General features: G+C 43.7%; 1 protein-coding gene across 3 annotated transcripts in view; it reads right to left on the bottom strand.

Moving 5' to 3' along the window:
* The window catches only part of FSD1L (fibronectin type III and SPRY domain containing 1 like), a 182,193-nt gene that overhangs the window by 80,207 nt on the left and 75,385 nt on the right, over positions 1–26,601 (bottom strand). For all 3 annotated transcript variants that reach the window (XM_029604686.1, XM_029604677.1, XM_029604695.1), the window contains exon 5: positions 1,016–1,038. In XM_029604686.1, coding sequence (XP_029460546.1) covers positions 1,016–1,038 — 23 coding nt within the window. The remainder of the gene's footprint in view (positions 1–1,015; positions 1,039–26,601) is intronic.

Below are 26,601 nucleotides of genomic sequence, written 5' to 3'. Positions count from 1 at the left end.
TAACCAGCAATTACCAACCTCACAAATAAAATTAAAATATTAAAGCTTCAAACGGAATTAGATTTTATTTTGTGCTCTTCTAGCTTCAAGTTCTGCAGTTCCAAAGTAGCACATCTCTGACTTGGCTCTCGTGACTAAAGCCTGTCTCTTCCCCACAGTGACCACCTTTCTCCATGCTCTGTGATGCAACGCTACCCTCCGGGGTCTGTGTACTAATGTCCATGATGTCCAGCATTGTCCCCAAGCCAAATTAAGTGGTAAACATTTTAATGGGCAAGACTTGCACCCAGCCTTTCCCAGTATAGATGGCTCGTTTGCTGAGCTCTGTGGTAGAAAAGGGCGAAAATGAGTGGGTAAAAAAATGGATTTAAAAACAATTTGCAAGGCTAGCATCTTCAAAACAGACATGCTTTAAACACAGAGCATCGGTCGTAATCAACTCCCCAAATGAGAGGCAAAAAGATCCAAACACCAAAAAATGTCTTTCAAAAATCATTCTGCAATGGCAGTAAGACCTTTGTGTCCATGATCTATGCCACATTGGGCTATCAGTACTTATTGGCCAGCTAAAGACGCATAATATTGCCCAAGGTGTGCCTATAGCCACCAGCAGCCTACTCTGCAACTTGCTGTCTCTGGGTCTTGAGGGTTGCAAACAGGCCTGGCTTTCAATAAACATTCATCAGATTCACTGGGGTAATATTTGGTCAAAACCTGCATATTGGTTACCCTGAAAACTAGAACTATTTGTGGCCTTAAGGAAGGGGTAAGGATGAGTCAAAGAGCCCTGTCCCACTCTCTGCTGCACCATGATGCGACTGCGCACAAGGGCTAATATAATAAGCAGAGATAGCAAAGACATTGGACCAGCCTTGGTCAAATTTAAATTAACACACACCCCCAAACCCCAGCAGAGGTTCGAAGAACAGAAATTCTGAGAAATTATATTAAAAAAAAACAAAACACAACACACATTTGTAATAATAGAGGAGGAAAAAGTATTTTGGTACTGTACCTATCCTTGATCTGTCTGGCAGCCTTGGTGCAAGTCAGAGAGAAGAGAGAAGGTAGTTAGTGCTTTCATGCAAGTCTCCGGAGGCAGTAATCTCATGCAGAGAGAAGTTAGCATACACTGTGCATCCCCAGCCGCCACGACCAGAAGCGCAAGGAGCCCACGCCTCTAACTCTGCCAGGCTTCACCAACACCACTGCAACTCAAGCCAGTTCATTTTTATGGAGGCATTCAGCTTTCCAAGCTCAAGTTAGTGATTAGAAATGCAATGTTTTGCTGGATTCTGGATCAATGATAAATATTCATTTTTCATTACAAAAAAAAAAGTCAAAAAAAGCCACACAAAACTAATTCCAGATTAATGGTGATAATTTTCCATTTAAAAAAAAAAGTGTTGAATTATGAAGTTCACCATGAACCTTCCCTCTAAGCTGCCGCAGCCTAGAGTCCCGTCTCAGGCTGCTCCTAAATCCGCAGCATCAGCTGAAGACTTCGGGACGGGGACAGGTGTAGCAGTCAGGATGGAGACCCAGGACCTGCACAGAGGGGCAGCACTGCCCCGGTGCTAGCCAAGTTTCCTGCGCTCTGATTATCAATTACCATAATCTATAATTGTGAAAACCAAAGGCAAATACCCAGATTTTTGCATTACAACAGCAAATTTGTCTCAAATCACATCATATGACTAAAATGTATCATACTGCTCAATTTGTTTTTGCCTTTTTACAGATTTGTGCACATTGGCACACTTCCAATCCCTGCTAAACTTTCCTGCCCCACCCCCCGTTCCAAAAAAAGGACCCCCAGCAAGGTCATGACTAGGCCATAAATATTTACAACCAGTCTATACACAGAATTTCACAAAGTACAGAAAGGAGACGAAAGAAGCAAGATGTTACAACAGGAATCTGAAGGGAGGAAGGTTGAGAAGAAATAGTTTTTTACTTAGCGAGCGAGTGCTGCACAGGTATCAGCAGAAGTGGCGGCAACCAAAGCAGTGACACATTCGAGAATGGATGGGGAGACAGAGAAGGCGATGGCAAGAGAAAAAGAGAGGTTGAGGAGGGCATCCAATAGGATTAATCACTAACTGTATTACTATGCTTCTATGCGTGCAACTATAATAAATGTTTCTTCTATGAGAACATTTTATCTAAATGTTTCATCATCCCATTGTACCTACCCAGAGACTTACTCAATCTCCAGGATGAAGAGTATCATGCGGGAGGGCGAGACTTGGGATACGCAACTCAGGCCTGGTCAACTCTGCGTTGCCTTCTTCCACGTTTTGCTGGTCAGCTGCCACTCAGAGCAGCAGCAACAGCGTAGGCTGCAGAGAGACTCTGCCCTTACACAGCGCTGCCCATTCCCCCCCCCCAGCCCTCACTACCTCCCCCCTGCTCCTGCCAAATGCATGCCTGTTGTTTAATAGCAGACATGAGGAACGGGGGATTTGTGCACATAGTCCCTGCCTAAACAAAATCCTAGCTGCAAAGTGCAGCATTTCAAACACTAGTTTTATTTATTAAAAAGTCTAAAGACATTTTTTTTGGGGGGAGGGAGAAGGAGAAAGGTGACAGTATTATTTATTTATTTTAAGATGACTAAATGCGTTGCTGATGATCTTAAGGTTCCTAATGAGCTTGGGCAGCAGGGCATTAACTCCATCTTTTTTTTTCTCTTGGTTTGGAGCCAGCAGTTTCCTTCTGCTCCTTTGTACTTCCAGCTCTACTGGAACCAGGGCTGGGATCTGAAGCCACCAGCCCTTGCCTTCCAAATAGGGGGAAACCCCCCCCCCAAGGTGTTTTATATCTCCTTCCAATTCACTTAGCCCAGTCACTGCAGCGACAGTCCTCGACGAGGGATCACACGCTAAGGTTCTTCTAGAAACCTAGACAGACAGACATCGGCCTATGACAGATTCCACCCCCACCCCCGGGAACTGTGACCACTTTCACTGCAGCTTCCCCCCCCCCCCCGGAGGAAACTGCATGAAAGATCTGACTAATGCAAAAAAAAAAAATTAACTGGCCAAGAAGCAATCCAGAAGCTGAAAATTAAAAAAATTAAGAACAGTGACTTAAGTCGAAAGAGTGACTGGGTTCTGCATTTAGCAGTCACAGTCTTACAACAGCAAAGGCTAGCAATTTCCAATTTTTGTGGGGAAGAGGGCACTTATTTATGTGAAGTATTTTCCATTGTAAATGAAACTCTGACTACAACTACAGTGCAAGAAAAACCAAACGCTGCACATCACGACGACACAAAATGGACACAATACAAGCATGTGTGCTGGCTTTTCTGTTTCACCCACCACTTGCAGAACTGAAAGACCATTTGAAAGCTGCACTTGCTCTGACATGTCTAGACGGCATCAGGAGTGCTGCCGCGCTGATCCTCGGGGCCCCTACGCAGGCGTCACCCCCCCCGACACATGTACAACAGAGCAAGGGGACTCTGCAAAGGAGGCTTTCAATCCAAGAAAAAAAGTAAAAAAAGAAAATTAAAGGAAAAGGACAGTATGTAAAAAGAAAGGAGGTCCTAATGATAAGACCTCTATCCCCTCACCCAAAAAGGAAGCAACAAACAGGCAGGGTGATAGTTGGAGAAATGCTGCTGGTATAGCTGCTTTCATCTGCCCCTCGGTGCCACCGTGCCTGCTGCCTGTCAGACAGACTTTACCAGTAGCAAAGTTAGGGGGGGGGGGGGGAACGCTTTTTTCAGGTGAAAATCTTTTGGAGGATCCTCTAATCCAGTGGTCCCCAACCCTGTCCTGGGGGCCCACCAGCCAGTCGGGTTTTCATGATATTCACAATGAATATGCATGAGAGAAAATTTGCATGCACTGCCTCCATAACATGCAAATTTTCTCTCATGCATATTCATTGTGGATATCCTGAAACCCTGACTGGCTGGTGGGCCCCCAGGACAGGGTTGGGGGACCACTGCTCTAATCTATTATCTTATATGCAAAGTAGAGACTATCCTTCCATTTTACTACAGAAAAATCAGGGGGGTTCTCTCTTCCTTATTACTTCTAATCAGGCCGATTCAGTACAGAGCGCCGGCTCGCCCGCACGTTTTAATGAATCGGCCTGAATGTTAACAGTCAGCACTGGTCACCCTCCCCTCATAGCTCTGCCAATGCACTGCAATATGTCACTGCCAAACCAGGAGGCCCATGCACGTCTCACAAGCACATCCTGCCCAAGTACACACCTAGTGCTAAGTAGCGAAGAAACAAAGAAGATCGGTGTATCAAGGGACGTTTTAACAGAACTTGCCCGACTCTGGCCGAGTTTCGCTTACACAGGAGCTGCCTCAGGGGCTACTGAGAATAAAATTAAAATCAAAACACACATACATAGAATGTATTCTATGTATATTCCCCCTCCCCCCCCCCCCCCCCATTAGCAAACCTCCCTCCCTATGCGCTTAGTCTCGCTCTAAGGGGGTAATTTTCAAAGGAGTTACGCGCATAAATGTAGCTACTATTGTAGCAATTTTCAAAAGCCATTTACTCACGTAAAGTGCACTTATGCGAATAAATCCTATGGACGATTCAATGGCATATATTGTAGCAATTTTCAAACGCCCACTTACTTGAGTAAAGTGCATTTACATGCGTAAAACCCAGATTTACGCATGTAAATGCTTTTTAAAATCAGACCCTAATAGTGCATACTGCTATTGTTCCTAGTTATGTTATGTTATATTATCCAAGTTGTTCACTCCCTTGTTCATTGTAAGACATATGTTGTCATTGTTTTCTACTTGTTATAATGTAAACCGGAGTGATAAGTAATTCTGTTACCTGAACTTCGGTATAAAAAAAGTTATAAATAAATAAAATTCAACAAATGCATGTACATACATAGAACTGAGCTGTTATGTCTTGCTTATAAAATGATAACACATAGGGAATATATATACAAAAAATTCTCTAATAGCTAAATCTACTCATACACTCAGAGAATTCTCTTGAAATTACAATACAGTGTTGTGCAATAATTTTTATTACTATACCAAACCTGTAAACATGTACACCATTAAAATTCGTAAATATCAATCACTCAAACATTCACACGTTAAAAACAGAGAACTAATGACACAGTATAATCCTTACAGTGCATCAAATTCGAGTACAAAGATAATACATCTCAAATGTTTATAATACAGAAACCCTTTTCTTCATAAAGTTTCCAATGTATTCCAACTTGACCACTTATTTTTCTTTTTGTGAATTCCAGATGTTTATATAGAATATGTGCGTGCCGATTTTCTGCACCCACACGCCGCTGTTTGCAATACTCCACAGCTTCTCTAGTTAATTTGTGTCAAGGGAACTAGCCCTTCACCACTCCATCCACATCTATACAGTCCAACAATGGATCCTTGTTTCACCCACGCTTGGGCTTCATCAGGGACATGTTCTTAATAAATACATCAATCAAACAATGAAAATTGTGTATAATTAAACTTTCAAAACACAAAATGTAGGTCCAGACTATGAACTACAAGACACCCATTACATATTGACTATTACCTGTTTTAATGCTCTCAATATAATTTCAAACGACGTGCAAATTAGAATGTCTATCGATTTTAAATACAGCCTCTAAAAAAGTAAAAAATGTATCAAGGGTAAGTCATGTTAATAATACCGAGATAAGCATTTAATACGAAACATTTCAAAAAGACGCCGCCAACTCCTACCTTCCAAAGAGTTCAACGCTTTCCCAGGAACAACGACTCTCACGTGTCAAAGAAACGTAATGACGTGTCACTACATCCACCAATGTTATATATCCTCTTCATTATCCCAAACCCCACATTCAAAAAACCTTAATTATAACTACCTGAACCCTCTTCAGCTCACATGTAGAAACGCATCCCATTCAATGGGTCCATTCAGTCCCTTAGGGGCCACCGTCCCCCATCAAAAAATAAAGCGCTGTTCTAACCGGCGCAAAGATGCCGATAAATCGCCTCCTGTTACCAAATTGAATTCTTTCACTACAAAGAATTTAATATCATCTAATGTATGAGACTTTTGTGTCCAGTGCTCTACTAAAGGGGCACTCATTTTCTTTGCATTAATGCGACTTCTATGTTCTATTATCCGCAATCTAACCTTTCTACTTGTTTGACCAATGTATATAAGATTACAACGACATATAATCGCATAAATAACCACTCGAGTCACAAGAGAAATGCCCCGGTAATCTGTATGGAAATTTTAAACAAGAATGATTGAATTCTTTGATTATCAATACGTGTTTGCACACAGAACATGTTCCACAACACACTTGACCATATTCCCTATCATCTACAGCCTTCAATTCACGATTCTTAAGATAATCCCCCAAATTCTGGCGTTTCTTTATAGCAAAGATAGGTTTTTCAGCAAATACAGAAATAGATGATAACATCTGCCAGTGACCTAGAATACTCTGCTTAATATCAGACATTCTGGATGAATATGGAATAGTGCAAACAGCTCTTGACAACGTAGATTTTTTATTCTGTATAAGAAGATTATCTCTATTTGCATAGAGTGCTCTCATAAGCTTTTTTTTTTTTTTTTTTACAATGGCAGGTTTATATCCACGAGAAATAAACCGATCTTTTAATTGTTGTGATTGAATTTTATATTCCGTAAGAGATGTACATAATCTTCTATATCTTAAGAACTGACCAATTGGTATGTTTTCCCGCAACTGTTTAGGGTGGAAACTCTTGAAATGAAGTAAAGTATTCCTGTCCGTACTTTTACGGTGTACAGTCGTCACTAATTTGTCATTTTGTATACATATAACCATATCAAGGAAATTTATCATTTTAGAATCCCACGTATATGTAAACTTCAAATTGGGATCATACATGTTTAATTTTTTTGAATGAATTAAACATGTATGATCCCAATTTGAAGTTTACATATACGTGGGATTCTAAAATGGTAAATTTCCTTGATATGGTTATATGTATACAAAATGACAAATTAGTGACGACTGTACACCGTAAAAGTACGGACAGGAATACTTTACTTCATTTCAAGAGTTTCCACCTTAAACAGTTGTGGGAAAGCATACCAATTGGTCAGTTCTTAAGATATAGAAGATTATGTACATCTCTTACGGAATATAAAATTCAATCACAACAATTAAAAGATCGGTTTATTTCTCGTGGATATAAACCTGCCATTGTTAAAAAAAAGCTTATAAGAGAGCGCTCTATGCAAATAGAGATAATCTTCTTATACAGAATAATAAATCTACGTTGTCAAGAGCTGTTTGCACTATTCCATATTCATTCAGAATGTCTGATATTAAGCAGAGTATTCTAGGTCACTGGCAGATGTTATCTTCTATTTCTGTATTTGCTGAAAAACCTATCTTTGCTATAAAGAAACGCCAGAATTTGGGGGATTATCTTAAGAATCGTGAATTGAAGGCTGTAGATGATAGGGAATATGGTCAAGTGTGTTGTGGAACATGTTCTGTGGGCAAACACGTATTGATAATCAAAGAATTCCATCATTCTTGTTTAAAGTTTCCATACAGGTTACCGGAGCATTTCTCTTGTGACTCGAGTGGAGTTATTTATGCGATTATATGTCGTTGTAATCTTATATACATTGGTCAAACAAGTAGAAAGGTTAGATTGCGGATAATAGAACATAGAAGTCGCATTAATGCAAAGAAAATGAGTGCCCCTTTAGTAGAGCACTGGACACAAAAGTCTCATACATTAGATGATATTAAATTCTTTGTAGTGAAAGAATTTCATTTGGTAACAGGAGGCGATTTATCGGCATCTTTGCGCCGGTTAGAACAGAGCTTTATTTTTTGATGGGGGACGGTGGCCCCTAAGGGACTGAATGGACCCATTGAATGGGATGCGTTTCTACATGTGAGTTGAAGAGGGTTCAGGTGGTTATAATTAAGGTTTTTTGAATGTGGGGTTTGGGATAATGAAGAGGATATATAACATTGGTGAATGTAGTGACACCTCATTACGTTTCTTTGACACGTGAGAGTCGTTGTTCCTGGGTAAGCGTTGAACTCTTTGGAAGGTAGGAGTTGGCGGCGTCTTTTTGAAATGTTTTGTATTAAATGCTTGTCTCGGTATTATTAATATGACTTACCCTTGATACATTTTTTACTTTTTTAGAGGCTGTATTTAAAATCGATAGAAAGACATTGCAATTTGCACAACGTTTGAAATTATATTGAGAGCATTAAAACAGGTAATAGTCAATATGTAATGGGTGTCTTGTAGTCCATAGCCTGGACATGCATTTTGCGTTTTGAAAGTTTAATTATACACAACTTTCATTGTTTGATTGATGTAGGTGATATTCTGTATTTATTAAGAACATGTCCCTGATGAAGCCCAAGCGTGGGTGAAACAAGGATCCGTTGTTGGACTGTATAGATGTGGATGGAGTGGTGAAGGGCTAGTTCCCTTGACACAAATTAACTAGAGATGCTGTGGAGTATTGCAAACAGCGGCGTGTGGGTGCAGAAAATCGGCACGCACATATTCTATATAAACATCTGGAATTCACAAAAAGAAAAATAAGTGGTCAAGTTGGAATACATTGGAAACTTTATGAAGAAAAGGGTTTCTGTATTATAAACATTTGAGATGTATTATCTTTGTACTCGAATTTGATGCACTGTAAGGATTATACTGTGTCATTAGTTCTCTGTTTTTAACATGTGAATATTTGAGTGATTGATATTTACGAATTTTAATGGTGTACATGTTTACAGGCTTGCTTATAAAATGACACTCAATTTTGTGCACATAAATCAACTATAAATGAATCAAATGAAACAGACATTTATAGAAATATAAATACATGAATACTGTGCTGAACATGAATAATTAGTGTCAGTAGATGAATTGATTACATGACATAACAGCTCAGTTCTATGTATGTACATACATTTATGTTGAATATATCCTAAGTATGTGTGTTTTGTTTTTAATTTTATTCTCAGTAGCCCCTGAGGCAGCTCCTGTGTGAGCGAAACTCGGCCAGAGTCGGGCAAGTTCTAATAAAAGTCCCTTGATACACTGATGATCTTTGTTTCTTCGCTACTCAGAAGTTTTGGATTGGCTTCCGCTTTGTTTTTGGGGTCCAAGTACACAATAGTTTCAGGATGTAAACAAAACAGTCAAGTAGTAGCAGGTTAAAAACAAGGTAAAATAAAAATATCCAAGGCTTTAAAAAAAAAAAAAAAATGGGGACAAGGATGTAGCAAGCTGGGAAAGACAGCAGCGAGGAAATTCCTCGTGGGCAGCCGTATGGGTAAGAGGAGCCACCAAGCACGGCCCGCAGAGACACTCATGCCTCCCACAGTGGTGCCCCCCTCTGTCCATCTGCCGTACAACTCTGCATTCAGCATCTGGAGCGCCTAGGGGAGAAGTGGTGTGAAATCTGTTCACGATGATTAGTAACAGTGCTCGCACAACGCAGGCGCTTGGTAGGAATCGCCCCAGTGGGTTTAGTGCACTCCACAACGTATCCCAGTACCCTTAGCCTCTCCCCGATCCTACGAAGGAGCGCAGAGCAATGCTCATTACAGCACACGGTCAGCTCTTCTGCACACACTTAAAAGTAACGCTACAATGCAACCCAGACTCCTCACAAACGGCTCGATACTGTAAGGCCGCGGTAGAAACAGTGCGGCAGTGTCAGGCGCACCCTTCCTCCCCGCACGCACAGTTCTCTTGACCTAGCGCCTGATACTCTCCTCTAATCGCATGCAAATGCATGCTGCGGCTGTAAAGCGTTAGGGAAGGGTTATGTCCGCGCAACCCATTTTACTGTATAGGCGCTTAATACAGCGCCTATACAGTAACCTGGGTGCGCTGGTACCTGTCATTTCAAATGTCATTTGAAATGACAGGCACCAGGAAGTGTAAAAAACAAAATTTTTAAATACCTGTCGGAGGGCCGCGTGGGTCCAGGCGGCCGGCGGGATCCGGGGGGCGGGTGGTCGCGTGTTAAATCTAGGCTGCGGGCAGGTGGGCGCCTGTTCCAGGCGGCGGCGGTAGGGGGGGCGGGTGGTCGCGTGTTAAATCTAGGCCGGGTCGCACAGGCGCGCATTCATTCACTGCCGGTGGGGGCTGCCTCACCGGCAGTGAATGAATGCGCGCCTGTGCGACCCCTGCGATTCGGTGCTCAAGGCAGTCACATGCCATGACGTCACGCCTTGAGCGCCGAATCGCAGGGGTCGCACAGGCGCGCATTCATTCACTGCCGGTGAGGCAGCCCCCACCGGCAGTGAATGAATGCGCGCCTGTGCGACCCGGCCTAGATTTAACACGCGACCACCCGCCCCCGGTCGTCTGAAACTAACGCGCGTCCACCCGCCCCCCCCGCCTGGAACAAGCGCCCACCCGCCCGCAGCCTAGATTTAACACGCGACCACCCGCCCCCCGGATCCCGCCGCCGCCTGCCTGGACCCACGCGGCCCTCCGACAGGTATTTAAACATTTTTATTTTTTTTTCTGACAGGTTTTGTGTGTCCCACAGCATTACATTTTCTCGATCATCTCTGTATCGCTTTTTTTTTTATTGTGTTTTATTGTTTTTGAGTATCTTAAGCGGTGTCGATGGATTTGTTACTAGACTCACAGTCCTAACACCTACTAGGGGGAGGTGGTAAACTAACACGTTAAGGCCGTGGCAAAACAGCGGGTTACTAAGGAGATAATCTGAGCGCGCGTTACGGTATCGGAGGGGAATAGCTAATTCCTTCATTATACAGCATTATACAGCTAATTCGTTCATTTACATGCCGCGTGCGGAAAGGGTTATGCGTCTGTTTTAAGAAGCGCTAAGGACGCGTGAAACTGGAGACTGTATCGCTGGATCGCCTTACGCGCCCGAATTGTGCGCTCCGAGCACGTTACAGACTGGCAATCTTCGACCGAACGATACTGTATCGACCCGAAAGTCTCCCAAACTGTTTGCCTGTACCACACCCCTTTTTGAGGCTTTTTCTGACACACTGAGTGAATTCCTTATTCACAAGGGGGTAATTAAAATTTAAATTACTTAGATTATCACAATATATTCAATTTCCTGTGTTTCTACATAGTTTGTATCCCCCCTTTACACACTGTCGAATTGGTCTTTCCCCGAGAACACAGCTGCTCACACTATATTCCAAGTTTGCATGTATCAGGCCGAAGCCTGCTCGTTTTTACACACACCACTCATCCAATAGTGCCATATTCATTTATTTATTTAGTGATTTTTTTTATATACCGCGGCATGTTAATAACATCACCTCGGTTTACAATAAACAATAAATCAGCAACAAGCTTTACATAAACAAAGGATTCATCTGCCACTTGAGGGGGAATGAATTAGAACTATGAGAGAAAACACTCAATTTGCTATTTCGGCAGTAAAGCAAGTTTACTTACTCGCAAATGGTGTTCTGCGCAGATAGAAGGATGAATTAGCCCTAACATGTGGGTGATATCCAGTGGCACTGAACAAGCCTCTCTCTCTCACAGCGAGTGGCAGAGCTCATGGAGGAATTCCTGCTCAGATGTTAGCTCTAAAATTAACTGAAGGGCTCATGAGGCAAGTCTAGCTAGGTAGACAACTCTCCAGGGAGGCAGGTATTTAGTATGGCTAATTCATCCTGTCTACGGAGAACTCTGTTTATGGTAAGCAACCTTGCCTTTTCCATCAATAAGCAGGGCTGAATTGACCATAACATGTGGGGAGTCCCGAGCTGAGGGTGGCAGTGGAGCATTTACTGAATAAGCAACCCAGACCCCACTGTGTACAATAGACTGTTTTGTAAACAGACTGTTCTTTGAACAGAAATCAATGAATGTTAAGGGATGGATTGGGGGCAAAGGATGTGTTTCACTAGGTTTAAGGGGAAGAGTTTTTCTTCAGCAGCTCCAGGGGGCTGGGTTCTTCTTCAGCCTCCGAGGGCCTCCAGAAAGGACACACAAATTTGCACCACCTCAAAGGGTAATGCAAATTTATGGATGCAAACTATGCACATTTATTTTGAAAATAAAGAGTGTATGTGCATAGGTTTCTCCCCTACTATACAGCACCTCAGACTGCTATATTTAACTACTCCAAACATAGGCAATGTAGTGAAACTAGGTGCTTATATTTAGCCACTCAGTGGTTGGGGGTGGAGGGTGGGGATATTTTCAGCCCTGAGGATCTAGACAGATAACTGCTTAGATACCTAGCTAAATCCTACTGGAATTTATCCTCATGACGACCATAAAGCTCCATGTCCAGGTGTTACCCTGCCGCATGCAGGGAATAGGAGTCCTGCTTTTCTTAGGGACCTCAATCAGGAAATCAGAACTACATCTCTATGCATGCAGGGGGGGGGGGGGGGGGGGGGAAATCAGGACTGGCCCATCTTATCCCCTATGGTCATCCCAGCTACAGAAGGAATTTTGGAGCCCTTCACCAGAATGTACCTCTGCAAAGAGGAACACACCCCCATACATAGCGCAGTACTTCAGAAGATGAAAGGCCCTAGGATTGGGGAGAGTTCCACTCAGTGCACAACAGCAAAACCTAGCAGTTAGGCTCAGGATACAGACACACAGAGTCCTAGGAGGAGTTTTAGTCTGTGGTCCCTGGTTAAGGACTGTCAACTGGGCTAGGCGGGATAAGGTAAAGGATTACAACTCGAGAAATTCCCCAGGTAACTGAGAAGGAAGACTCCAAGCACCACAGCGTTAGTTAGGGTAGGCTCCAAATGATCAGGAAGCCCAAAAGGAGCAGGAAGCAGCCAGGCAAAAATTACAATTTAAAAACTACATACAGAAAGCTGGAACATCCCCTATCATTTACAAACTCTACTCTCAAGCCATTTTCTTTTACAACTTTTGGAGGCCACAGCACTTCTAGAAATCTCAAAGTCTCATTTGTGACAGGTCTGTCAGGTAGCAGGCACCCTATCATTGACGGGAAGCAAGGATCAGCCATGTTTGGATAGTATCCAAAAACACACCCCCTGCCAACAGAAATGCATTGGTTCAGCCTGTGTGTGAGTGCATGTGACATCACAGCCAACAAGGACCAATCAAATCCAGTGCTGGCGAGCTGCCATTCCCTTGCTAATAGGTCAGCTCCTGAAGTTCTTCCAGGAAGACAATTAACCCCCTTGAATTTCCAGCGCAAGAAGGTCTTGTATCTTTGCCAATGGCTTGTTTTTGAACGGATGGCTGAAGAGCCGTTGCACCTGCTGTTCCTACCGATCAGTCTTGCAGCAAAACAAATAATTCTCTTTTCAAAATGGTCCCTCAGCAGGGTTTCAAACTAAACATGCAGAAAGCTGGAAATAGTTTTAATGTGGCTTTTTGGTAACATCAAGTTAAACACACTACTGTTTGTGCAACAATTGAAACATTTTTTTGGAACATGGGGTGTCCTGATATGACTACTGGTGCAGCAGTATAACATGTTTAGCAGAAATGAATTTCAGCTGCATTTTCACCCTGCAGCTGGGCAAATTCCCCCTCCCACCTGTGACCATTTAAGGAGGTTCCCCGAAAATCTCATTAGAAAGTGCTAAATGTATTCAGTTGCTGGAAACGGCACCACAAATTTACATTTCTTTAGAAGAGAAGCAATGCAGACAGACGGCTTTACCACAAAGATGTGTGGACTGGAGGTAACTCCTCACCTCTGTCACTGACAAAGGGGCCGATGCGATAAATATGCGCAGAAACCGGGTGCTGAACAGTCAGTGCCTGCTTTCTTAGTGCGCCCCCCCCCCTTGGGGGCACCAAGCAATATTTAAGTTAGGGGGTCGTGTTAATTTCTGATCACTAAATGTACAGCCTAGACGCACATTTTTTTTCCATCGAAGTGAATGCCTAACAGCCTCATTCACATGCATGTGATGAGCGCTATTAGATTCACTCCACGTTGGACGCACCTTGTAGAGGTGCTAATCCCCTTATTGCATAAGGAGATTAATTGGCACCTATACAACCCGCGTCTAACTGTGGGTTATACAGTTTGCTCAGTGTTTTGCATCGGCCCCAAAGTCTCCACCTCCTAGCTCTGCCGGCAGAGTCTGAAAGCCACACTTCAGTGCACACGATACACAGCACAGACTAAAAAAAAGCACTTATTCTTTCGCCACGTCTTACTTTCCACATTTCTTTTAACAACTGAGAGACATATATACTACTAAGGAGCTCTCGCAGCTGTAGGAGCACATTTGAGAAAGAGAAGGTAAAGATGGCCTTTTGTGTTTATTCCAAAACATTTTCCCTTTGGTTTCTTTCAGTTTAAGGACAGGCCTTATTCAGAGTGCAGCTACTTAAAACGTTTAAATATGTACATATATTTTCAAATACTTAAAATATGTCAGTCTGCCATGTCCATTGGCATTGAGAGGCAGAGTTTTAAACAAAAAGAAAAATCTTTAAGGATATGATCACACATTGTGAACTGCACTGGGAGGGAAGTGCCTGCTTCCTTTCCTGTGCAGGGTTGTCCTTGGAGATACGGCACTGCTTAAACCCATTCCTGGGGGCAGCAGCATTACAGCCTCCATGGGCGGCTTGCATTTTACCACACAGACATGGTGCCTGTGTTTCTCCTGTGCGATTTTCTTAAAAACCAGTTCATGACGCACCAATGTTCATATACAACTTCCTGCCAACTCATTTCAAGCTACCGCGCGCTGCTATAGCCGAGCTTTTCAACACAAGCTGGCAGGATGTGGTGTGCGAATGCAGATGCTTTCTGTGGCAAGTTAAGCTCTGGAATTCTGTTAGTGTAACTGGGTTTAAAAAAGGTTTGGATAAGTTCCTAGAGGATAAATCCATAAACTATTACATAATAAGCAATAGTAGCTTGAGATTTATTTAACGTTTGGGTGCTTGCCAGGTACTTGTGGACTGATTTGGCCTCTGTTGGAAACAGGATACTGGGCTTGATGGACCCTTGGTCTGACCCAGTATGGCATGTTCTTAAGCTTAAGAACATATAACCTGAAACTGAAAGAGCCATACCTAACGAAGTGCCATAGTTGTTTACAATAGTGGCCAAGCTGCATCACAAGGAAATACCCGGCAGATTCTAACGAGGAGATCCCTGTTGCACTCCCAGAAGGTGTGGTCATACCCTAGATCTGCACAGAAGCATTATGATATTCAGTTAGGTTTTCTATTCCTTTCCAAATAATACCTAACATTCGAATTAGCCCTTTTGTCTTTTTTTTTAAACTGCTACCACATATTGAACCAATGGTTTCAACACATTATCCATTGTGACTCCAAGGTCTTTCTCCTGAGTGGGAAGTCTAACTACAGAACTCAGTCTTGTATACCCATAGAGAGGATTGGTTTTTTCCCCCATGTGCATCACCTTGTACTCATGCATATTACATTTCATCTGCCATTTAGATGCTCAGTCACCCAGTATGGCAAGGTCCTCCTTCATTTCCTCACAGTCTACTCATGTTTTAAACTACTTTGAATAAATTAGTGTCAACTGTAAATTTGATCCCCTCATTCTGTTGCTCTCTTTTCCAAATCATTAATGAATAAGTTAAACACTGGTGTCTCAGTACAGATCCCTGGAGCAGTCTGCTTTTCACCATCAGGAAAACTGACCTTTTAGTCCTATGCTTTGTTTCCTATTTTTGGTTACCAGCTCACAAGACATTGCCTTCTATCCCGTGATTTTTACATTTTCTTCAGGAATCTCTCATGAGGAATTTTATCTTGTGCTTTCTGAAAATCCTGACAGAAGTATACTGACTGGCTCTCCCTTATTCACACCAGCGAAGGATGCTAATAGATTAGTAAGACATGACTCTCCTTTGCTAAATTAATGCTGGTTCTTCTCCATTAAGTCATATTTATCCATATGCTCAGTAGTTCTATTCTTAATAGTTCCACCATTTTGCCTGGCACCAATGTCATGTTCACTAGTCTATAGTTTCCTGATCACCCCTGGAACCTTAAAAAAACAAAACAAAAACAAAAACAAACAAATTGACATTATGATGGTTAAAGTGGCAGGTAAAAGTGGCAGGTAAAGTGGCAGATTTCAATAAGATTACCAATAGTAGGTCAGCAATTTCATATTTGAGTTGCTTTAGAACTCTGGAAGTGATTTGCTATTTAGTTTGCCAGTTCTCTCTAGTTTCTTCTAGCACCTCTTTCAGATTTACACTGATTTGCTTCATTTCCTTAGAATGGTTCTGGCATGAGTATTTCCCCCAACGTCCTCTAAAGTGACAACCAAAGCAAAAGAATTCATTTAGAGGTTGATTTTAAAAGCGTGAGCAACGCGGATTTTAAAAAGCCACAAATTATGCGATGTACTTGTGCATGCGTGAGAAATAAGGAAGTTGAAAAGGGTTGAGGCCTAGGCATTCCAGGGCGAAGCTAACGCTTACACGTGCAACTCCATATTTTAAAATGGAAACCCACAGCACGCTCACATGAGATATCCCTGTAAAGTCACAGTTCTGAGGAGAAGCAAGTCTGTAGATCAAGTTTTAGGGCTTATAGGACAGGGTAAGGAGTCCAGGTCATGAGGCGGTATGCAAGATGAAGAACCAGACTGGATATATTTTTAAAAAGGTTTTATTATGAGTTTTCGCCTCTACGGCCAGCTTCTTTTCAAATTCTCTTAACCAGTTTTATCAATGTTTAACATTTAACTTGCCAATGCTTATGCTTTTTCTATTTTCTTCAGATGGACCCTTCTTCCAATTTTTTTTTAAACTTATTTATTAAGAAGCAACACGATACTTATAAGACATAGACAATACGTTTACTAAGATATCAGTATATTGCCTCTAGAAAAAACAAGTTTCTCCCTAGGGGAAAAATAGTAAGATAATCCCACCATAAGCCAATTAAATAGAAGAAAAAGGAACACCAAGCCCACAGTCATTTCCAGCCCTCTTACACCACTATTTTACCTTACCCTTGTATTCCCCAAAACATTTCCAAATCCTGTCGTATAGTACATCCTTATGTTTCAGCTTATAAATCGATTTTCAGTCAGTGCAATCTCATACACCTGTTTATTCCACACTGCCATATTAGGGCCTTGCTTCCATAATAATGCCATGATGTGTCTCCCCGTGTGTATTAATTGGTCTGCTAATATTCTTTTCACCACTGGAAGGCACTGTTCTCTCCACAACCCCAAAAGGCATAATTCCGGTTTAAGATCCAACCCAATCCCCAGTATCCTTGAAATCACCCCAGGCAAACCCCTCCAGAAAGCAGCCACCATGGGAAAAGTCCAGCAACATAGGTGGGAACACTTCTTCCAATTTTTGAAGGACGTGTTTTGGCTACACGAAGAACTTTAAATGTAGCAGGTGGAACAAAGCTAATCACCAATAAATGTGCATCGATATTAATGGCACAAGAAGCTTAGCGTAAGATTATCTAAACATGGTAGTTTTACATGCTGCGTCTTTCTTAATCTGCTTAGTAAGTAACAAGTTGAAAAAGGAACAGGAAACATCTAACTGCCTAATAAGGCCAGTGCTTGAACTGTCTGTGACTCATGGAGTAACAGGATGTCTCAAAGCAAGACTACAGCTTAAGATACAAGTCTGCTGAAATTGTAAATTCTTGAGCTAACTGGACTTGCAAAACCTGGACTAGAGCCAGAAATTATAGTATAAGTTAATTGTAATTGACAATGTTCCTCAGATTCACCAGAGCAAGAGCACCTTTAGACATCCCATAGGTTTCTCTGGGCCTGTGTCTCTCGATATTCCCAAATACATTGACTCACAACAAAAAGACACGAGGGAGGTAATGCTATATAGCGAAGTTGCTTACCTGTACCAGTTCTCCTCCTAGGACAGCAGGATGTTAGTCCTCACATGTGGGTGACATCATCCGACGGAGCCCAGCATGCCACTATCTATGCGTCCATGCAGGGTCTCTCTTCAATCTCTTAAGCAGATCACAAAAATAATAAAACAAACCAGGAGAATCCAACTCTGTGGGGTGGCAGGCGAGTTTCCTGAGGACTAACATCCTGCTATCCTAGGAGAACACCTGTTACAGGTAAGCAACTTTGCTTTCTCCTAGGACAAGCAGGATGGTAGTCCTCACAAGCAAATAGATCCACATGTGGGTGAATCCCTAGCTACAGGCTGGGACCAATAGATACCAAACTAGGTGCCAACATGCACAACAATAGAGGTGCTGTTGGTAACATTGGAAACAGTCTGACCCCAAAATAAGGCCATAGGTAGGAAGAGTTAGATTCACCGCTGAAAAAGATTTATGAGGACAGACTAGCTGAATCACGATAGCCATCCCTGCCCAGACAATAATGAGCTGCGAATGTCTGGAGAGAAGTCCACGTGGCAGGCCTTGCAGATATCCCCTATGGAACTGCACACAGGAGGGCCACAGTGGTGGCCATGGCCCTAACAGAATGAGCTGTGAAGTGGCCCACCAGTTGCAGCCCTGCCTAGTCACAGCTGAAGGCAATGCAGTCAGCTAGCCAGGTAGAAAGAGTCTGCTTGGTAACAGCCATACCCAGCCTGTTTGATGGTACGTCTGAACGATGGTATATAAAATTCAATAAATAAGAGACAAACAGCTGTGCGGATTGTCCATGGCCTGGCTGACCAGTCCAAGTAGAAGGCCAAGGCCCTTTTACAATCCAGGGTGTGCAGCGCCTTTCCCCTGGGCTGGAATGAGGCCTGGGGGAAAAAGTGGGCAGGACAATGGACTGGTTACGGTGGAATTCTTTAACCACCTTCAGCAGGTTCGTATGACCATCCGGTCATGGAAAAACCTCGTGTAGGGCGGATAAGTCACCAATGCATGCAGCTCACTTACCCTGCAAGCCAACACGATTGCTATTAGGAATATGAGCTTCCAGGTCAAATACTTAAGAGCAGAGGAGCACATCGGCTCAAACGGTGGTTTCATCAACTGGGCCAGCACCACATTCAGGTCCTAGGACATGGAGGCTGCAGTTGAAGCAATCCACACATTAAACGCCCTACAAGGGGCTGCACCGAGATGGGCGAGCCATCCACCACATGGTGGTACACACCTATGGTACTCAGGTGCATCCGAACGAAGTTGTTGTAAGCCCGGTCTCCGAAAGGTGCAGCAGGTAATCCAGGAGTTCCCGGGTTGGACAGGAGAAGGGATCGAGGCCCTTCTACTCACATCAGATTGCAAACCTCCTCCACTTCAAAGCATAAGACTTCCTGGTGGAAGGCTTTCTTGAGGCTACCAGGACCCAAGACAGGTCCTCAGAGATTCAGATGTTGCAGGATCATGCTTTAAAAATCCAGGCTGTGAGGGACAGGGCTCAGAGGCTGGGGTGGCGTGACCTGCCCTGATCCTGTGTAAGAAGTCTGGGGCAGTCCCCAGACAGATTGGGTCCTGCCGGGAGAGATCTCGCAGTAATGGGAACCAGACCTGTCTTGGCCAATGGGGGGGAGATGAGGATCATGGTCCCCTGGTCCTGGCAAAGCTTTATGAGAGTCTTCAATAACAACGGAAGTGGAGGGTATGCATACAGGAGGCCCACCCCCCAATGGAGGACAAAGGCATCCTTGGCTGGCTGACTTGGATATACTAAGGAACTTTCCTGTTGCAGGAGGCGGCAAATAGATCAAAGTCTGGGATTCCCCAGAGACAGAAGATCTGTTCCGCCACCTCCTGCTTCAGGGACCACCCATGGGGCCAGAAGGTGCAACTTAGTCTGTTTGCTAGGGTGTTCTCCGCGCCGACCAAGTACACGGCCTGGAGCAACATCCCCTGAGACAGGGCCCAGCTCCAGATCTGAACCACCTCCTGACAAAGGAGGAAGGACCTGGTGCCCCCTTTCTTGTTTATATACCACATGGCCACCTGATTGAATGAGAATCACCTTGTTGGACAGCCAATCCTGGAAGGCCCAGAGTGCGTACTGATCGCCCTCAGAAAGTTTATCTGACACTGAGCTTCGAGTGGTCCAAAGGCCTTGGGTGTGGAGGCCATCCAAATGGCAGCCCAGTTAGGATGCTTCTATGGTAAGCACCACCTGGCGAGGGGGAGCCTGAAAGGGCACCCTCTGTTCCAGACTGGATGGGGATATCCACCAAGCCAGGGAAGCCCTGAAAGAGGGTGGAGCCTGGATGCAGACGAAGGCCCTGAGTGGCCTGCTGCCATTGAGAGTGTAGGGCCCACTGGGCCTGACACATATGCAAGCAGGCAAATGAGGTGACATGGACCATCACGGCCATATGCCCCAAAAGTTGCAGCATCCACTACGCAGAGACCAGCCAGCGGTGTTGGACCTCCTCCTCCAGGGTTAGCAGTGCATGCGCCCTAACGTGGAGCAAAAAGGCTCTTCGCCTGTGTTGCGTCCAACACAGTTACTATGAAATCCAGCCATGACACCAGACAGAGATTGGATTTTGGGTAGTTGATTAGAAAATCCAGGTACCCCAACACCCGAATTGTCCAGCGTAGAGTCCACAACACCCCTGCTTGTGTGCAGCTCTCTATCAGCCAGTCGTCCAGATATAGAAAGACCCGGATTCCCATCTGGCGCAAATAGGCACCCACCACGGCCAAATACTTCGTGAAGTCCCAGGGCGCGGAGGGCAGGCCAAATGGGAGCATGTGATACTGAAAATGTTGACTGCCTACCACAAAGCGGAGATACCTCCTGTGACTGGGGAGGATCCTGATGTGGGTATATGCGTCTGAGATCGAGAGAGCACAGCCAGTCTTCTCTTTGTAAGAGGGGAATCAAGATGCCCAAGGATACCATCTAGAACCTCTCTCTCGAGAAATCTGTTCAAGGCTCGCAGATCGAGAATGGGATGGAGGCCTCCTGTTTTCTTTAGAATTAGAAAATAACGGGAGTAAAACCCCCATCCCTGCTGCTCCTGGGGGGGGGGGGGGGGAGACAGGTTCCACTGCCCTGGCTGTTGGAAGAGCCAAGAACTCCCTTTGGAGCACTTCTGGATGCGAGACGGGATCCTAATGTGGGCACGGGGAAGAATCCGGAACAGTCATGAGATTCAGTCTGTAGCCATCATGGATAATGGACAAGACCCACTGATCCGAATTCACAGCTGGCCACTGGTTTGCAAAGAAACAGAGTCTGCCCCCAACCAGTGGGTCCTCCAGTAGCGGAAGAGGAGACTGGCTTATGCTCTCTCACAACCAGTCAAAACCCCTTAACAGGGCCAGCCTGGGGCACTGGCTGAGGCCTAGGGCCCCGCTGTTACCGAGAACTGCCCCTGGCACTGGGTCTGCTGTGGCTGACAGTGAGGGGCAGAAGGGTAGTACTGGTTTGGTCTGTAGAAGGGTCTCCACAACACTGGCCGGGAAGACCTCTTAGAAGACGCCAGCAAAGTTGAAGTACCGGCCGATAAATGCTGAAGGGTCTCATGGTGATCCTTCAGCCTTGCGACCGCCTCCTTGACCTTGTCACCAAACAGGTTATTGCCTGTGCAAGGCAAGTCAGCTAGCCGGTCTTGCACCTCTGGATGAAGGTCTGAGGCACAAAGCCAGGTGAGACACCGTGCCAAAATGCCAGCTGTTGCAGCTTGACCTGCTATCTCAAATACATCGTAGGCAGCATGTACTTTGTGCTTTCCACACGCCAGGCTCTGCTGGACAAGCACCATAAGGGCTTCCTGAGACTGCTGCGCCAGGCCATTCGCAACTTCCTGGACTTGTTTCCAGAGATTACAGGTATATTGGGTCATATACAAAAAGCAACATGGAGCCCTGAAACACTCTCCTACCCATAGCATCCCATGCTCTGTTATCCTTGCCAATTGGAGCTGAGGCATGGGTTTTCGACCTCTCTGCCTTTTTTAGCGCAGATTCAACTATCACCAATTGGTAAGGAAGTTTGTGCTTCTCAAACCCTATGGTCTGCTGTTCAAGGTACACCCCATCAGCCTTCTGGTTCACAGGGCTATAGAAAAGGAGTGCTTCCAGAGCAAAAGCAGCAGCTCCCTGAAGAAGATCTCATGAACAGGCACCACTACAACCTCCTTCAGGGCGTCCATGAACTGAAGGATCTCCAGCATCTTATGGCAGACATCTTCCTCCGTCATAAGCTGAAAGAGAATGGCTTCAGCCATCGCCTGGATGAACCCAGCGAAGGACAAGTCCTCCGGTTGAGAACAGCGGCGCTCCTCCGAGGGGGGAAGGATCTGATGGAAGATCGTAGGAATTCACTAATGAAGCATCAGATGCATCCTCCCTCCAGGAGTCGTACGGGCCCTCAGGCTCATCTTGGCTGCCCGGATATTGCCCCCCCTTTCAGTTATTAATTCAACTGGATTATGTTATGATCACTATTGCCAAGTGGCCCCACCATACAGTTCTCTCACCAAATCCTGCATTCCACTAAGAATTAGATCTCAAATAGCTCCCTCTCTCATCTGTTCCTGAACCAATTGTTCCATGAAGCAGTCATTTATTCCAGCCAGGAATTTTATATCTCTAGCATATCCTGATATTATATTTACCCAGACAATTATTAGGATAAATGAAATCTCCCATTATTACTGTATTGCCAAATTGGTTAGCTTCCCTAATTTCTCTTAGCTTTTCATTGTCCATCTTATTTTGGCTAGGTGGACAGTAGTATACTATCGCTATAGTCTTCTAACATGGGATTTCTACTCAAAGATTCTACTGTGCATTTAGTTTCTTCCAGGATCTTTATCCTGTTGGACTCTATGCCATCCCAAACAAAATCTCACCCCCAAGATGATCCACCCTTTCATTGAAGTATAATTTGTACCCTGGTATAGCATTGTCCCATTGGTTAGGAGTAGCCTAGTGGTTAGAGCAGTGAGCTATGAACCAGGAGACCAGGGTTCGAGTCCTGCTGTTGCTCCTTGTGATCTTGGGCAAGTCATTTTACCCTCCATTGCCTCAGGTACAAAAACTTAGATTGTAAGCCCTCTGGGGATAGAGAAATACCTACAGTACCTGAATGTAATCCACTTTGAAGCGCTGGAAAAAAAAATGTGCGAAAAGCGGAATATAAATCTAAACTAAAAAAAATAAATTATCCTGTTTCCACCAGGTCTCTGAGATGCCAATTATGTCTACCTCTTCATTCAGTGCTATACACTCTAATTCTCCCATCTTACTTCTTAGACTTCTGGCATTAGCATACAGACATTCCAAAGTATGTTTTTTGTTGGCATTAACAACCTACTTAGCAGTTGACAGGGATAATTTGGTATCTTAACTCAGGTGCTCCTTTACTTATAGACACAGACAACTTTGGCACAAAACTTTGGAAAGAGATTAAAATGGTGGCATGAAGTGACTGCAGTTCAGCTGTCCTCTCTTTTTCTAGTTATCGTTTGTGGTTTGGTTACTCGATGCCCCCTAAAAGGAAAGGGAACGTCAGGACTTACTCCCCTCAGAGTCCTCACCAATCCCTGGACAGCATTTGATATCTGAATTCGCAATCCCTGCAGCGACAGAAGAGGAGCGGAGCCCCAATGCCAGAGAGTTGCTTTCGAGGGAGGAGGTGTTGTTGCTCAGCCCCCTTGCTGTCCGTCTACCTTGGACCCAGCAAGTTTCCTCCCTGAGTGAAGCAGCACTGTCTCAGACTGATTGTGTCATCGAGACCGCAGCATTGAGGGGAGTGTGACTGAAGATGCGGCCATTCCAAAGGTGTGGGAATCAGCTGCTGGCATGTCGGGGACAGTGTTAAACCCATCTGAAGCGTCAGGTGGCAAGTTCCAACTGCCTCTGTCTTCTCTAGCAGTGAGTTTGATACCCCCCCCCCCCCCCCAAGTCGGCAGTGGTAACTTTAGATGCTCTCTGGGATCTGATAGCTAGTATTGGGCTTGCCACTATTTCATATTCAGCTAAAGTAAACTTTGTATCCACTAGACTAGATTCTCATTGTAAAATTTGAAAATCACCAACAGGAAGACTTAGGGAAAATTTCACAAGTTGAAGAATGAGGTTGAAAAATGAGGTTTCTTGAATCAGAGAGTGGAGTTTATTGAAAATTACTCTGCTCTCTACATCTTTGTTTTTTAATTCCTGAGGGTAGCTGGTGAGCTACCATAGAGATACTTCGAGACATTATCCATTCCACCAAATAAATTATATTTTGCCTACTGGAACTGCAAGCTCCAAAACAATTTTTAAGCTTTGTCCACTTTCCTGGAATCTTCAAATAATGAAACTGCAGAAAAAGCTACTTTATTTAAAAACTTTTCTATACCGTCGCTAAGTTATATACATCGCAACGGTTTATAAATAGGCACATAGACTAAGGTAAGTAAATGTAGGATATCGTACATTCTAACAGGTGCCAATAAAGTTTGGTTACAATTTCATAAATAAAATCATTATTTGAGTAATGTTGGTCAAGTCCAGGTATATTATTGAGTTACTATCAACTTTGTTGGTTACTTTCTTTTCTGAATATGATCTCAGTTCAGTCAAAGCATTACTTTTTGAAACTTGAATGCACAGTTTATGGGTTTAAAAATTAGAATTTTTCCTGACTTGTCTCATGCAACTCAGAGAAGAAAAGGTTTCTTGTTGCTACGTCAAGAAGTCCTTGCTTTAAGAGCTTTTTTTTGTGGTATCCCTGCAAATGCCTAGTTAAATACCATGATACATTTTTGTTTTTTTCTACTTGAAAAAGTGCAGAGTTTTGTTCACGCCAGGAAAAAATACTCCATCGTCCAGTCCTTAGATAGCATCTGTTAATTAGAACATGTAATTATAATGATTGTAGGACTACTTTTGCTTTTATTGGAACCTCTCTGTTGGGATGCCCTAACTCTCCTGGTTCATTAGTATCCTTCGAAGATACCTGTCTCCGAACCATGCACTGCTGAGAGACCGTTGGTTTTAACCCCTTGTTCTAGTTTAAAAGCTCTCTCCTTTTTAAAGGTTAGCACCAGCAGCTTAGTTCCATCTTGGTTAAGTTGGAGCCTGTCCTTTTGGAAAAAAAAAAAAAAAAGTCACCCCCCCCTTCCACAAAGGGTTAGCTAGTTCCTTACAAAACAAACTCTCTTCCCTGCAATATCGTCTCATCCATGCACAGACTCTGGAGCTTTGCCTGCCTCCAAAGACCTGCACGTGGAACATGGAGCTTTTCAGAAAATGCTATCCTGGAGATTCTAGATTTTTCTACCTAAAAGCCTAAATTTATTTATTTAACGTTTTTCTATACCGGCATTCATGATTAGAAACCACATCATGCCGGTTTACATGAAACAAGGGGTGAGAACAAGATAAGAAACAAACAAGTGCAAAGAGAACAAAAGTTACATTACAACAAGGGTCTTAAACTGGGAAGAGAAAATAGAATAAGAGAGCCGAACAGTAGGGATTACATTATTTACATTATAATGTAAATAAATTTGACTTCCAAAACCTCTCTCTGACATCCTCCTATGTCGCTGGTACCCACATGTACCATCACAGCCAGCTCCTCTCCAGCACTGTCTAAAATCCTACCTAAATGATGCCCGAGGTCCGCCACCTTTGCATCAGGCAGGCAAGTTACCAGGTGATCCTCATGTCCATCAGCCACCCAGCTATTTACATTCCTAATAATTAAATCACCAACTATGACGGCCAATCTAATCCTTCCGTCCAGAGCAGTGGCCCTGGGAGTCTTGTGCTCAGTGTGCAAGGGGACAATGCATCAATCTAGAGAGCAGATCCTTCTAAAGAATAACTTCTTCCTATACCAGGGTGACGCTCTCTGACCAAGAGACCTTTCTCCTTCAAAGTAGTACCAGGGCTGCCAGACTGGAGTTGGGACTTGGCTACTATGTCCCTAAAAGTCTCATTTATATACCTAACTGTGCCTCAGCTCCACCAGGTCTGCTCCTCCAGAGATCGGACTCATTTCCTGAGAGCTAGGAACTCTTTGCACCAGGTGCCCACAGAAAACTACTCACCAACAGGTAAAAAAAATCATGCATATGGCACTCAATGCAAAAGATAGGAAGGCCCCCCTCTTGCTGCTGGACTGCTGCCTTCACCATAATTTTGAAGATTTCTTAGTTAAGGTTGCTAAGGGTGTAGCAATATGTAAATTAGAATCTGTTAAATTTATTGGTGTATTCCCTATGAATCTGGTAGTGTCCTGCAAGGGGTAATTAAACTCTTGATAAGGGCTAGGGCAATCCTGTGTTTTAAATAAAAGCCTAATTGCTTTTTAATCTTAAATTATCTCTTGCCTATAATCAAATAATGAGCTAGGGGTGAGAGGGAGGGAAAGAATCTAGGATTACTTTCCTTAGGCTCAAGAACATAAGAAATTGCCTTACTGGGTCAGACTGAGGGCCCATCAAGCCCAGCATCCTGTTTCCAATAGTGGCCAATCCAGATTTCAAATACCTGGTAAGTATCTAAACACTGCATAGATCCCATGATACTGATGCCTGTAACAAGCATTGGCTATTCCCCAGTTTATAGACTTCTCCCCCAGAAACGTATCCAAACCTTTTTTAAACCCAGGTACACTGACTGCTTTAACCACTTCCTCTGGCAATGAATTCCACAGCTTAACTGGGTTGAGTAAAATTTTCTTCAGG

This window comes from Rhinatrema bivittatum, chromosome 1, assembly GCF_901001135.1.
Source record: "Rhinatrema bivittatum chromosome 1, aRhiBiv1.1, whole genome shotgun sequence".
NCBI classification, from domain to species: Eukaryota; Metazoa; Chordata; class Amphibia; order Gymnophiona; family Rhinatrematidae; genus Rhinatrema; species Rhinatrema bivittatum.
This window is presented reverse-complemented; position numbering and strand designations above follow the sequence as displayed.